Source organism: Pteropus vampyrus, unplaced genomic scaffold, assembly GCF_000151845.1.
Source record: "Pteropus vampyrus isolate Shadow unplaced genomic scaffold, Pvam_2.0 Scaffold62, whole genome shotgun sequence".
Lineage (NCBI taxonomy): Eukaryota > Metazoa > Chordata > Mammalia > Chiroptera > Pteropodidae > Pteropus > Pteropus vampyrus.
The window spans coordinates 710,426-723,127 of NW_011888843.1; the positions used below are offsets into that span (position 1 = coordinate 710,426).

The window sequence follows — 12,702 nt, forward strand, 5'->3', positions numbered from 1 at the left end:
AGTTAGACTCGACATTCAATATTACTTTATATTAGTTTCAGACGTACAGCGTAGTGGCTAGACAATTATATCATTACAAAGTGATCGCCCTGATTAATCCAGTCCCCACCTGGCACCATACACAGTTATTACGCTATTATTGACTATGTTCCCTATGCTGTACTTCACATCCCCGTGACTATTTTGTAACTAGCAATTTGTACTTCATAATCTCTTCGCCTTTTTCACTCAGCACCTCAACCCCACCCATCCCATATGGCAACCATCAGTTTGTACCTATAAGTCCATTTTCTTTTTGTTTGTTTATTTATTTTGTCCCTTAGATTCCACACATCAGTGAAATCATATGGTATTTGTCTTTCTCTGTCTGACTTATTTCACTCAGCATAATACCCTCCAGGTCCATCCATGTTGTTGAAAATGGTAAGATTTCATTTGAATGGCTGAGTAACATGCCATTGTATATATGTACCGGTGGTTGAAAATTTTTTAAGTTAGATTTATATCCCTAAAAAAGTCAGGTAACAACACATCATACGTATTTTAATGACAAAAGTGCTTTACTCACTAAGAAAAAAAACATTTTAATCAATCAAAGATTAGTAAAGAATATATTTCCAGATTTACAGAAAGATTTAAGAATCTCACTCTTTCTCATTTTATAATTAGATATATTTTCCCCTATGATTAAAATTCTGAGAAATCCCAATACAAGTGAGAAGATTTGTCCATCAAGGAAAAGAGTAAGAATGTAAACAATACTGGACAACGCCAAACCTTTGTATAGGTCATGGTTATCCAGCTCAGTGTCCAGCAGTAATGCCAGGTCAGTGTGTAATCAGCCCTCAAGATGTCAACCCCAAAAGAAACCACAGGAGACACTAAGTATTCGATTATCTGAGATACATTTGGCCCGTGGGATGTGCTTTCTGGATAAAGAATTTGGAAGAGCAGCCTCAAATTGCCTCACTTTACCAGTGAGAATTTCTTTATACCATGATGAAGCTTTGATGACGTGAAGCCAGTGTGAAGAATGTGAGACTGGTCTCTCACAGCACAAAGAAGCCACCCGTGCAGAGAACCAGGGGGAAGGGCCAGCATGTGAGCAGGTGAGATAAACCTACCAACACTGCCCCCACCACACTTAAACCAACACAGTGGCAACTAGGAAAGGCTGGTCAGAAAGCAGAGCAGGGAAATTTGCCTCTGCAGAAGAAAGACTGACCGATTTCTTGAGTTGGGCATGTCAGTGGTCATTCCAGATCACTCATCTGAGGCAAAGATCAAGAACTCAGACATATCAGAGGACAAAGGTCCCAGGTCCTGGAGTCCTGACCCCTCAAGCCTCAGGCTTTCAGGAGACTGAAGCCTGATACGAAGCAGCGGCCTTCCAGATGAGGGTTTCCTCATGCATCACACCCAAGCCTGGGCCTGCCCTCAGAACGTAACAGAGCCCGAAGCCTCGGGGGGACAAGTAGGTTCATGTGACCAGAGTGCAGAGGTCCACAGTGAGGGCAGTGCTCCCACGCCAACATGTTGGGTATTTAGGAGCAACTAAGGACAGGTGAAAGTTCTCTGAGGAACGGAAGGGGCTGAAGAAGGGACTGAAGGAAGTGCTCCAGGATGCCGGCTCGGGAGATGCGATGAGGAAAACCGAGACTAGTCTCCTCTAAATTCACTTGCCACTCTCCTGAGTCAATGTCAGATTCATGAGACGAATTCCTCTGTTCGGTGCAAAATCAGTGTTGGTTGGTGCAGTTTTCCATCCTTGAGTTCTCGCTTAAGTCCATCCCTGAGCCCTGCTTTCTCCCGAGTGAGAAGCACCTCACGGCATATCTTTCACACAGTAGAGGAAGATGGAAGAGGAAGAGGCATCTCGCCCAGGGACGGATGCACCACAATTTGAACTGCTATAAAACAGATCTGAGTTTCCAAAACACATTTCTTGTCAACATTTTCTCTTGTCACTCATGTGAAAGTAGGTTCTGAGTTTGCCATCTCTCAGAAATGGTCTAACGATTCAAACTTTCAGAAGTCCCTCATAAGGAGGTAGAGAAATGGTCTAACGATTCAGACTTTCAGAAGTCCCTCATAAGGAGATAGAGAACTTAAAGTCACCAGCATTCTCAATTACGTTGACCTTCAGCCCACGGAGGGTGAATTTATATGCTTGAGAGCTTGGGGTGATGAAGGATTAGGGAGGAAACAAGAGCCCTTCAGCAGTAATGGACTTAAATGAAAGTCAGCTACAGAGTAAGGGAAGAGCAGGACAAGCGCAGGCCAATGGCTGGAGGAAGGGAGCTGTGATGGAATTTGGTCGGCTTCAGATATTAGCAAAAACACAAATGCCCGTGTTTCCTTTCAAGCTACACCCGGGGAAGATGGCACTGCCATTTTCTTCCAGCTCCCAGGGATTAGACAGTGTGCTCTTCTCAAGGAGAGCAAACCCTGCCATAGAAGAGAATGGTTTGGGTTTTGTTGTGTCTGATGAAAAAGAGAAATGGGTGATCGACATTAAATGTCACCCAAGATGGTGCAGACATTTTGGTGCCGACAGCCCCACTGGCTCCGGCGGCCTGGGTACCATTTTCATCTACCTCCACGTAGGTTTTATGGACAACTTTTGACAGGTACAAATTGGGATTTGGAGAGATTCCAGTAAGATCGGCCTTCTTTTCATCGAAGATATCTGTGATGCCCATGTCTTGTAGAATAGAATTGAGATTGTAGCTGTCTTCCAGGGTGAACTGGGGGAAGGAGATGGCTACTCTTTCTTCTGACATATTTTCTGAGCTGCTCCAGGCCATTATTTTTTCATAGGTGATATTCCTTTCAAGCTACAAGAGGAAGAAAATAATGTTTAAGGTCAGATAATGAGCTCGCAAAGAATGCCCCAAACACTTTACAGGGCCCAAGTCTATTTCAACAGTCGGAAGCAGTCTTCGCGTTCTTTCCCTGGGCCTCAAAATACTCTGATTTCATTTATAATTCCTCCAGGCAGATCTCTTTATTTCCTCTTTAGAGGGTACAGGACGATCTGAGCTTCAGGGTTCTTCGGGTTCTGACATACGAGTGTCATCTAGTCTAGCGAAAGCTCGACTGGGTATGTTGGGTGAGCTTGACCAAGCCTTAATATGTTGAAGTTCAATCTCTTCTATCGAAAAGCGATAATACCATTAGGCCTTTGCAAGGATTAAACTAAATAATGTATTTGAAGTACTTAACATAATCTGGGCACAGAATAAATTATGAATAATGGCTATTATCATAATTACTATACCAGTGCTTGTCTCTCACTTTCTCTCTCCCGCTCTTTCTATCTGAGCTTTCTAGACCTTTATTAATTCCCACCTCACAAGCAATCTATTCCAGTATCGGCCTCACCACTGCTGTCAAGACACAGGCAATCCAAAGCAGGATTCAGCTAAAGGGTCCTTAACGGGCAAAGCAAAATAGTCTGAGTAAGTGGCCAGCGGTCAAGATATTCATGGAAAAGGAAATGCTATTTCATTTGTAGCAATTCTCAAGTTACTCACCATTTAGATTCCTGGGCCTGGAAAAATATGATTGCAAAGAGCAATGAGATTAGATAGGAAAGTCTTAGCCCACATATTTGGCATTTGCTATTTTCTAAATAAATGAGAAATAAATAGCTCATCGACTTCGGAGTCATATATTCTTTGGCGTCTCTGACAGCTCAGGCAATCCTGCCTCAGGATGGTCGATGGTAGATTGTGCTGCTCTCCAGAGATTTATAATGAAACACTTTTTAGAGATAGGAAAATGGAGACTTACCTCCTCCAGGCCCTTCAAGTTATCGGCAGAGCAAGATGGCAGCAGGACAAACAGGCTGAGCTTCCTTCGGGTGTATGGCATTTCAAGGATCTGTGCCTTCAGCTCCTCTATGAAGCCAATTCTAAACAGACCCTTTTGATTCATCATCTTCACGGTCTTCTTTTCATTCTGTAGTGAACGAGGTAGAAAGTCACAGGATGCTCAAAAACTCACATGGTCCCCAACATCCCTGAAAACAGGAGTCTGTTTAGATGAGCAAGATCTTCAGAAGTTCTGAGCCTCACCAGTGACCCAACCTAAGAGTCCTCTGCCACTGATCAGTTGGCCTTTACCTTGCCGACACTGTCTCCTCTGTAGTTTTAACGGGTTTTTCAGCTCCCAAGACTATCTGTCGGTAAACTATCTATCCAGGCATCTACTCACAATCTAGCCAGAGGAAACAGGCCCTGCACTTCTCTATCTTCCACGCCTCGTCCACCCCAGTCCCTCGGCCTCACGTGACATTTGTCTCACTGGACCGAATGGCACCACCACAGGGCCAGTGGGAGCCTTGGCTAAATGATAATCATCCACATATGAAGAACAACATCTGTACCACAGGCTCGCAGCAGAGGAAGGGGTACGGGCCCGGGTACCTTAAGCCTCACGACACACTCCCACAGCACGCAGGGAGGCCATTCATCTAGAGAGGAGGACGGGAATCGCTTGAGAGGCACGACTAACAATTGTCAGCTGGGGTCTGACTCTTCCCTTTCTTCTTATTTTACAGCCTGGTGGCTTAGAACACGGGTTTTTGAGGCAAACACTCACAAGTGTGAATTCTAACCCATGAATTCAGCTAAGTAACTTAAACTTTGCATATTTTCCCCCTCAACTCCTAAATGGGAATAATAACAAACACCCATTTTCATAATGCTATTTTGGGGAACAAATGAAATAATAAATGGAAAATGCTCAGTGCAGTGCCTAGCACAAAAATGCCTGATAAACTTCAGATACTGATTTTTGCTAACAACAAAGTGTTCTGATTATCAATGTATGCTGTAACCCAGGGACCTAAGTTTTAGATTTACATATACACACTGTAAATCATTCTTAGTGGAAACCGTGAGTGGAAAATCGAGAAAACCATGAGCTCTAATACAGTACCTCATTTAGAGAGAAAGGTGCATCAACTGTGTTTTCACGTTCGAAATATTTCTCCCATTTGGCCTTGAAGTAAACAGCATTCACCAGCACCAGCACGGTCCCACTGCGAATGGCGTCCTTGCTGAAGAGCTCCTTGATTTTACCTTTAAAAAAGAAAAAAAAAGATTCCAGGGAATATCTTGAATATGAATCATATCAAAAGTATTTATGTAGACAGATTTTTTTTAACGCAGCTTAACCTCCCCAAGAATAGAGAGGGTCTCGTTAGAGAGTGTCTCATTCAAAAACCAACCCAAGAAAATTAAAGCACTCAGAGTCCTGGGTGGGGTGGAAGTGGAGGCAAGGGGTGCACCATCCACGTCAAGGCGCTGTGACTGACGAATTTCCTTTCATTCTCTACATCGCTGTGTCATCAGACATCTTATGCTCTGATTTATCCTTCAAAGTATAGATCCTGCCACCTGATGATATTATAATGTCCTTGAGAAAAAGAACTGTTATGTAAACTTCCTGTCTTATGCATTCATCACAGCAGAGTGTATATGTTTACATATAAGTAAAAATGCATATAAATGTACGAGGCAATGACATAAAACCTATTTTATAGGCACTTTTACATGCCCCCTCTCATTCCATCCCACATCATGCATGAAAAGTAGGTATTGTTATCCTTTCTTCATAGAAGAATAAAAGACAGCCCGTGAGAGGTGAGGCCACATAGCCGAAAGGCAGGGAAGCTGGCCAAGATCAGTCCTGGGACCTCCCCACCCGTGGCTCAGCTCTGGGGCTCCTTCCACGATAACAGGCCTAAGGCAGGCTGGAAAAGCCCATGCTCTCAGGCAATAGCTTATTTTCAGTGTGCAAATACCAAATACCAAATCACCAATACCACAACTTGAATGAGATGAGAAGACCTTCCCACTTCGAGAAGATTTCCATTCAAATCCCATAACAACAGATTATGTTGACATCATCCACACTTAAAATACTCTGGGAGAGTTAACTAACTAAGGAGAAACCAGATAATCATACCTTACTACGCATTTTTTTAGTGAACAGGCTTTCCTCTTGGCAACTGAGTGGAACCTCGAAGAAAGGGGAAGTTTTGTGGTATGTGGAGGGAGTAAGGAGAATTAATTTTGGAGTTGGGGCACTTCCCCTGAGGAAAGGCCAGGCAGGGGTGCCCCAGCCCTAAGACAATGAGGGGAACAGGAGACAGAGAGGAGATAGAGCATATCCCCATGCAGGAAAAGCTTTGTTTGAAAATTACATTAAAATATCTGGCATCATTATAAGGAGGCATGAATGGAGTGTCAGAAAAACGATTTCTTTATTTGGGCTCATAGACTCTGCTTTGCATTCTGAAGAATTAAGATTTTAAGTTAAAGTGTTATGGGTCATCTTGGAAGATTCTCTGACTCTCACTAAACAATCCATCATCTGTCCAAGTGATTGGTAAAATCCTCTGATCTATGTCTCGATATCTCTCAAATCCATGCACTTCTCACCATCTCCACAAACACCACCTGGTCCAAGCCACCAGCACCTCTCTTAGTCTTCACACATCTTAGTCTTCCACAATGATGCTCTCGCTCTACCATCTGCACCTGCATCCACTCCTGTCCACTTCTAATCTGTTCTCCATCCTCCAATCAGAGATGTCTTTTAAAAGATACACTCCCTGTCTTAAACCTTCTCTAGCTTCTCCTTGTTCTCAATTCAACTTGTAAAGCAGTACTGAAAACTTTTATGCTTGGGTAGGTTCTTATTAAGGCGATGTGAATTTACATACTAATTATAAGTAAATATAAAACACTAAGACAGCTATTGTAGATTTGAAATTTCCTACAGCTCAATTAAAGAATATTTTTATTTTAAATTATTTTTGTTGTATACTAGATGTAGTAAGTCCAAGAAATAGGGTCCCAAATATTTCTAATATCCAATGTCAGTGAATATTTTAGAGGGAAGATGATTTTGATTCTACAGGCAAATGAACATTTAGTGCTGAAAACACTGGTGCATTTCAAAAAATGATAGTGATCAATGCTCTCAAAGGAAAACACGAAACTATAATGAAAGCATTAGAAGTATTAGAAATACCGAAACAAGAAACGGAATAACTGTTTAGAACATGAGATTGTGGGTTCCATTAACTAAATAAAATAGTTTCAGAAAATTATGGAATTTTGTGGCGGTGAAACATCTTCTGTCTCCTACTCCGTTATTTTACAGACGTGACTACTGAGACCCAGAGAAGTCATCAACACAAAGGCCACTTGACCAGTTTAGCTGCAGTCAGGGTCCCGTTTCACACAGTTCCTGTCTTGTTTTTAACGCAAGCATCACAGCAATGAAGAACCCTGTCCTACACCACTTTAAGCACGGGGCCAAGGGATAAGCATTTCACAAAGACTGACACTATTCTAAAGTAGCATGATGTATGTTATCTGGAACAGCCACATAACTAGGTTACACCGAAGAAAAGATTAGAAGGAGGACAAGAAAGAGTAGAGGGTAGATGAAGATCAATGCTCAGAGAGGTCGTGGCTGAGGATTTGGTGGCCAGGCCAGTGTGTTGGACGAACTGGGCTGCCAGCGAGCAAGGCAAGGCAGCTGACTGTGTTTAATGTGACAGGAGGGATGGCCACTTTCAGAGCCCTGTGCTCGTACAGTCCCTTTGGAGATTTCCATTTTGCTGGGAGCTGGATGGAGCTGGAAGGAAAGTTTCATATTAAAAAAAATATTCCATTTATGTTGAACTCAAATTTTCACCACTCTTCACTATCTCTAAATCCCCTTACTCAGAAACTCCTAGATAGCTAGTGAGAAGTTAATAAGAATAAGGGTTTTGTTTATTTCCTTGTCCCTCTGAACAGCTCGATTCTCTTCCCAACCTTTTTATTGATCCTTTAAAAGAAATGAAAGTAGTTAGCATCCCACGGGCATTGTGCTTGGCCGAATGGCAATTCACCTTTATGATGGAGCAAAGGAGCCTTGTTATTACTGTAATATCTAAGCATGTTAATTGTGAGACACGCACAGAAGCAGCTCCAGACCCAGTCCACACAGGTGAGCATCTGGCCCCTGACAGACTAGCAATCTGAAAAGCTGGGCTGACTCGTTTTCTTTTAAATGGAAAAGAATACCAGCTACAACGTGTTTGGTTCTGCTTACCTTGGGATTGAGATTCAACCCAGAAGTTAATTTCTTGTCTGGACTTTTCAATGTCTTTCCGGAAATCAACACTTTCAATCGTCGTGTGGTAGAACTGAACCACGCCATCTATGTATTCCTGTTAAATTAGAATAAGTAGAAATAATGCAATAAGATCATGTAACTATGCTGAGAGTTAGGCATGCAGCCGTCATGAGAAGCGTAATGCGAAAGATGCACCTAGTCACTCAAAGTGGGTACGTGTCTGTGTCCACCTGCCCCCAGTCTTAATCAGCCAGAGGCATTTGGTCATCGCAGTGACAGCTTAGGGTATAGAATGTTTATTTACAGAGTAGTCTACAGTTACAACGGCACAAGGCTTTCCTACCGGACATCCTCTTATTTGGACATTCCATTTGTGGTAACATCGCAAGATAAATATCAAGTACCTTGAGTGATTTAGCTGTAAAATGCTTCTTTTTTTTAAGAATTAAAATCCTGCTTAATGGTTACAGAATTTCTGTCTGAGGTGATGAAAATTTTTTAGAAATAGATAGTGTGATGATTCCACAACATTGTGAATGTAATTGATGCCACTAAGTTGTATAAAGTGGACATTTTTTATGTTACGGATATTTTACAATTTTTAAAAAAATTAATACTCTAATAACCAAAACCATTGACCTGTACATTTTAATAGGTGAATTGTGTGATACATGAATATGTATCTCGACAAAGCTAGTTCTTTTTTTTTTTTTAAGCATATAAAATCACATTTCTGTCGTACGAGAACTACTTATTTTGGTCAAAGTAGGCTATTCCCTCTCCTTACTAGGCCAGCCCTTATCCATGTGTATCTCACACTTGTCACTGGTCTCACTCCTCCTGTTTACTGTCATGTATGTGGCTCCTTCTAGTGGTGACAGAGCACACTGAAGCCCAGATTCAGATCAATCTCACCTTGAGGTACAAAGCAGTGTAGTCAGAGACAAGACATGTGCCTTTTTGTTCCAAATGCAATCTCCTTCTACTACACCCCTCCACTTAAGTCTTAAGTGAGTACGGTTTCTTGGGGTGGGGGGCTGACTGGGGAACCAAAGGTGATTTTAGAGAAGAAGTGCCTTGGAGGGCAAGGATGGGGTGGGGGCAACAGGAAGAGGAGCTACCAAGGGCATCTACCAGGAACCGTGACTGAGAAAGACACCACAAGAGAGAACGCCATTACCAGCTCCACACGTGCTCCTAAGGCTCTTAGTCACTTGTCCCTCTTTCCACCCACTCGAGCCCACTCACAAGAAGCCTTGTAAACTATTCAAGTTGAAAACTGGGAGGAGGACAATAGAAGGTGTGGGAAAGAAGGTGGGTCCTGGACATCCCACCAGTGCACAGTGTTCTAGATAGCAGGTGAGTAATCCAGCTCCTCGTTGAATTTTAAACAGTATGATATATGAGATAGCTTGAAGCATCATCTGTGCCTTACTCACCGGACAGATTGGAAATTCCTGCTCTCCATAAAGCCTGTTAGCAATACTCATGGTGTAATCAGCTTTGATCCGATCTAATTTGGAGAGAAGCTGCCCGAAGTAGCAACTGAGAAGTTCGCTCTTATCATTCGAAGACCCCTCCTAACAAAAGAAGGGGAAAAAAATGTGGTCTCAGAGGAGTTAAAATGCCACCAAAGCAAAAGCTGTCATTTCACTTCGTTACCATGCGGGGGAGCAAGCTGAAAAGAAGAGAAGAATGAGGTCATCCCAGTGGGAAATCATAGCTCTCACACTGGCAGAAGGTCATCCCGGAAAAATGCAGCTGGGGACTCTGCAGCACACACTATGTTTCTGTGCGTTGTGTGCCTCCTTTTTCTCTGTATTCTACAGATGGAAGAAAGAGATCATCTCTCCATGCTCCTCTTAAAATTTCTAAAGTAGGGGCTTTATACCATGGAGAATACATTTCCTACTCCCAGTATGAGACACTCAATAAAAGTTGGGTGTGTCAGTACAGATTGCAGTAGGAAATAAAGCAGGCAAAAGTGGACAGAGCGAGTAAGAATCCCACAGCTGATCTCTCCCCGCTTACCGCCCTTCAACCATGCTCCGTCCTGGGCACCTATGGCCTGCACGAGTAGGTGAGTAATGGAGCTTTGGGCTAAGTTTCTTTATTACGAGCAGAAGATACTAGATCCTACCCTTTAGGAAGTGAGCTTATAGCCAACAATATATAAGACACATTCAGAGAGGAAGTGTGGGTCCCCTGGGGTTACCGCTGCTGCCCGTTGCTGTCAGTGACAGCCAGGACCTAATGTTCGGGGATAAACAACCATCGCCAGATACAGGACAGCCAGAAGGCACAGTCTGTAAAGAAGAAGGGCAGGAGTTCATGGTGTCCCACCTGCGGAGTCAGACGCTCAGTCGTTTTCTTCTGCCCTTTTACAGAGCTGTCGGCCAGCACTTCTTGTTGTTTGTTTTTCAGACAGGGATCAGGTTTTTCGCTTTGATCCCGAGAAAATTCATTGAAGTGTAGTACCTGCATGATGACGATATGGGGTCTTTCAGACAATATGAACAGCAAGAAGTCGAAATTTTACAATGACGATGATTACATAGTCAAACAAAACAATCAGCAACAGTGTAGAGGAAAGTGGCTGTTTCCTTTGACATACCAAATCAAGGTAAATGAATAAAGTAGAATGACCCTGAACACAGTCCACCTTAATCCCAGAATTCACTCCTTTCTATCAGGGACAACATCCGTGTTCGTACATAACCCCTGTGCTATGTGCTAGATTCAGGCACATGTAAGACCAGCCTTAGGAGCCTGAGTTCATTGGGGGAGTTGTTCTTGTCGCTTTCATTCATTCATTCTACAGACTGGTGTTGGGTGGCTACTACAAACCAAGCACTGTTCTAGGACAGATTCCTGCTTTCTAGGAGATTATATTCTAGTAGGGGAGGCATACAAAAAGTAATGCACATAGTAAGTGATTACTGTATGCAGTGTGTTAGATGGGAAATGCTATGTGGGAGAAAAGTAGGATCCGGGGAATCTTTGGGGACTCGTATGCAGCATTAGACTGAGAGATCAGGTAGGTAAACTCTGATCGATGTCCTGAAGGAGAAAGTAAGTTAGAGATCAGTCATCTGGAGGAAGAGCCATCAGGCAAAGGAATGCAGCAAGGGCCCTAAGGCAGAAGTGGACACACTTCCTCAAAGAAGCCAGGAGGTCAGTGTGTCTGGAGCGAGTGAAGATGGAGGAGGGTGAGAGATGGAGTCACCAGATTACCTGGAATCCGGATCCCCAGACCTTCATGGGCCATTATAAGGACTCAGGTTTCTATCATTAGTGAAATGGAAAGTCCAGGTTTTGAGCAGATGAGAAGCAAGATCTGACTTCAGTTCTGAGAAGCTCTTTCTGGCAGCTGCGTGGAGAACACTGCCAGCGGAAGCATGAACGCTCTTGAGGAAGTTGTGCCCAGGTTAGGAGGGAGGTAGCAGATCAGACTTCAGGGAGGTGGTGGGAAACACCTGGGTTCTGGATCTATTTCCAATAGGCTTTTCTGACAAATTTGATGCGAGGCGAGAGAGAAAGAGCAACAGACATGCAGACAGAGACAGAGAAGATGAATGAGAAAAGCTGTCGGACTGGTGAATTTGGCGAGGCATCACAGAGGAGATGATCAACAGAGCCTTGAAGAATAGTGAGATTGAAGAGAAAGCAAAGTGAGGATATAAATGAAGGCTCCGAGCAAGCCTGGGGTGCAATGAGCAGTTTCGGCTTGCTAGAACAGGGTTAGGTCTGATCGGGGTCTGACTTTGAGAGTGGACTCAGAATGGCTGGATCCACACCTGGTCGATCTGATGTGCACTGTCACTTCTGGCCCCCAGACGAACCATGCCAAGGGCAGCTGAGAGGCTCAGAGGACAGAAGAAGATGTTTTTATGACCGTCATTTTTGCTGATCTCTTGGAAAAGATCGAAGCAAAATTTGGTGTTTGCTGCAATGAGGGAATCCATCCTGAATCTGACGATATCCTGAAACCAAAAACAGAGAGAGAAAATGATGATCGGAGGAAAATAAGTAAACAGTTCTCATTTTAAATACCCAGGAAATAATCACATACGATTATTCAGTATGTTATTAAAAACTGGAAAATAAGGTCACCATCATCCTGGTGTATAGATATTGATGTTGATATTGATTTTTTTCGACATTGATATTGATACAGATAGAGATCTATTTCCATTTAGTGGCATGAATTAGTTTGCTAGGGCTGCCGTAACAGATTACTGCAAAACAGGTGGATCGAACCACAGAAATTTATTCTCCCTCCATTCTGGAGGCCAGAAGTCCAAAATCAAGGTGTTGGCAGCATTAGCTCATTCTGGAGGCTCTCGGAGAAAGTCTGTTTCACGCTTTTCTCCCAGCTTCTGGTGATTGCCAGCAGTCCTTGGCATTCTCTGGTTTGCAGAGGACTCACTCTACTGTCTGCCTCTGTCTTCACATGGTCACCTACCCTGGGTATTCTGTCTGTGTATCCAAATTTCCAATTTTCTTCTAAGGACACTATTCATTGGATTAGGGCCCTCCCTGCTCCAGTAGCTTTAC

General features: G+C 43.2%; 1 protein-coding gene across 2 annotated transcripts; it reads right to left on the reverse strand.

The window, feature by feature from the left end:
- Positions 1-2,432: 2,432 nt before the first annotated feature.
- SERPINB12 (serpin family B member 12) lies at positions 2,433-12,110 on the reverse strand. Of its 2 annotated transcripts, none has more exons than XM_011361057.1 (7): positions 11,943-12,110; positions 10,549-10,623; positions 9,585-9,725; positions 8,122-8,239; positions 4,945-5,087; positions 3,796-3,963; positions 2,433-2,837 (listed from the first exon to the last, which is right to left on the reverse strand). In XM_011361057.1, the coding sequence occupies exons 1-7, from the start codon at positions 12,108-12,110 to the stop codon at positions 2,433-2,435; spliced, it is 1,218 nt and encodes a 405-aa protein (XP_011359359.1). The 2 variants fall into 2 exon arrangements, with proteins under 2 accessions (XP_011359359.1, XP_011359358.1); XM_011361056.1 differs by having other exon boundaries at positions 10,489-10,623.
- Positions 12,111-12,702: the final 592 nt, after the last annotated feature.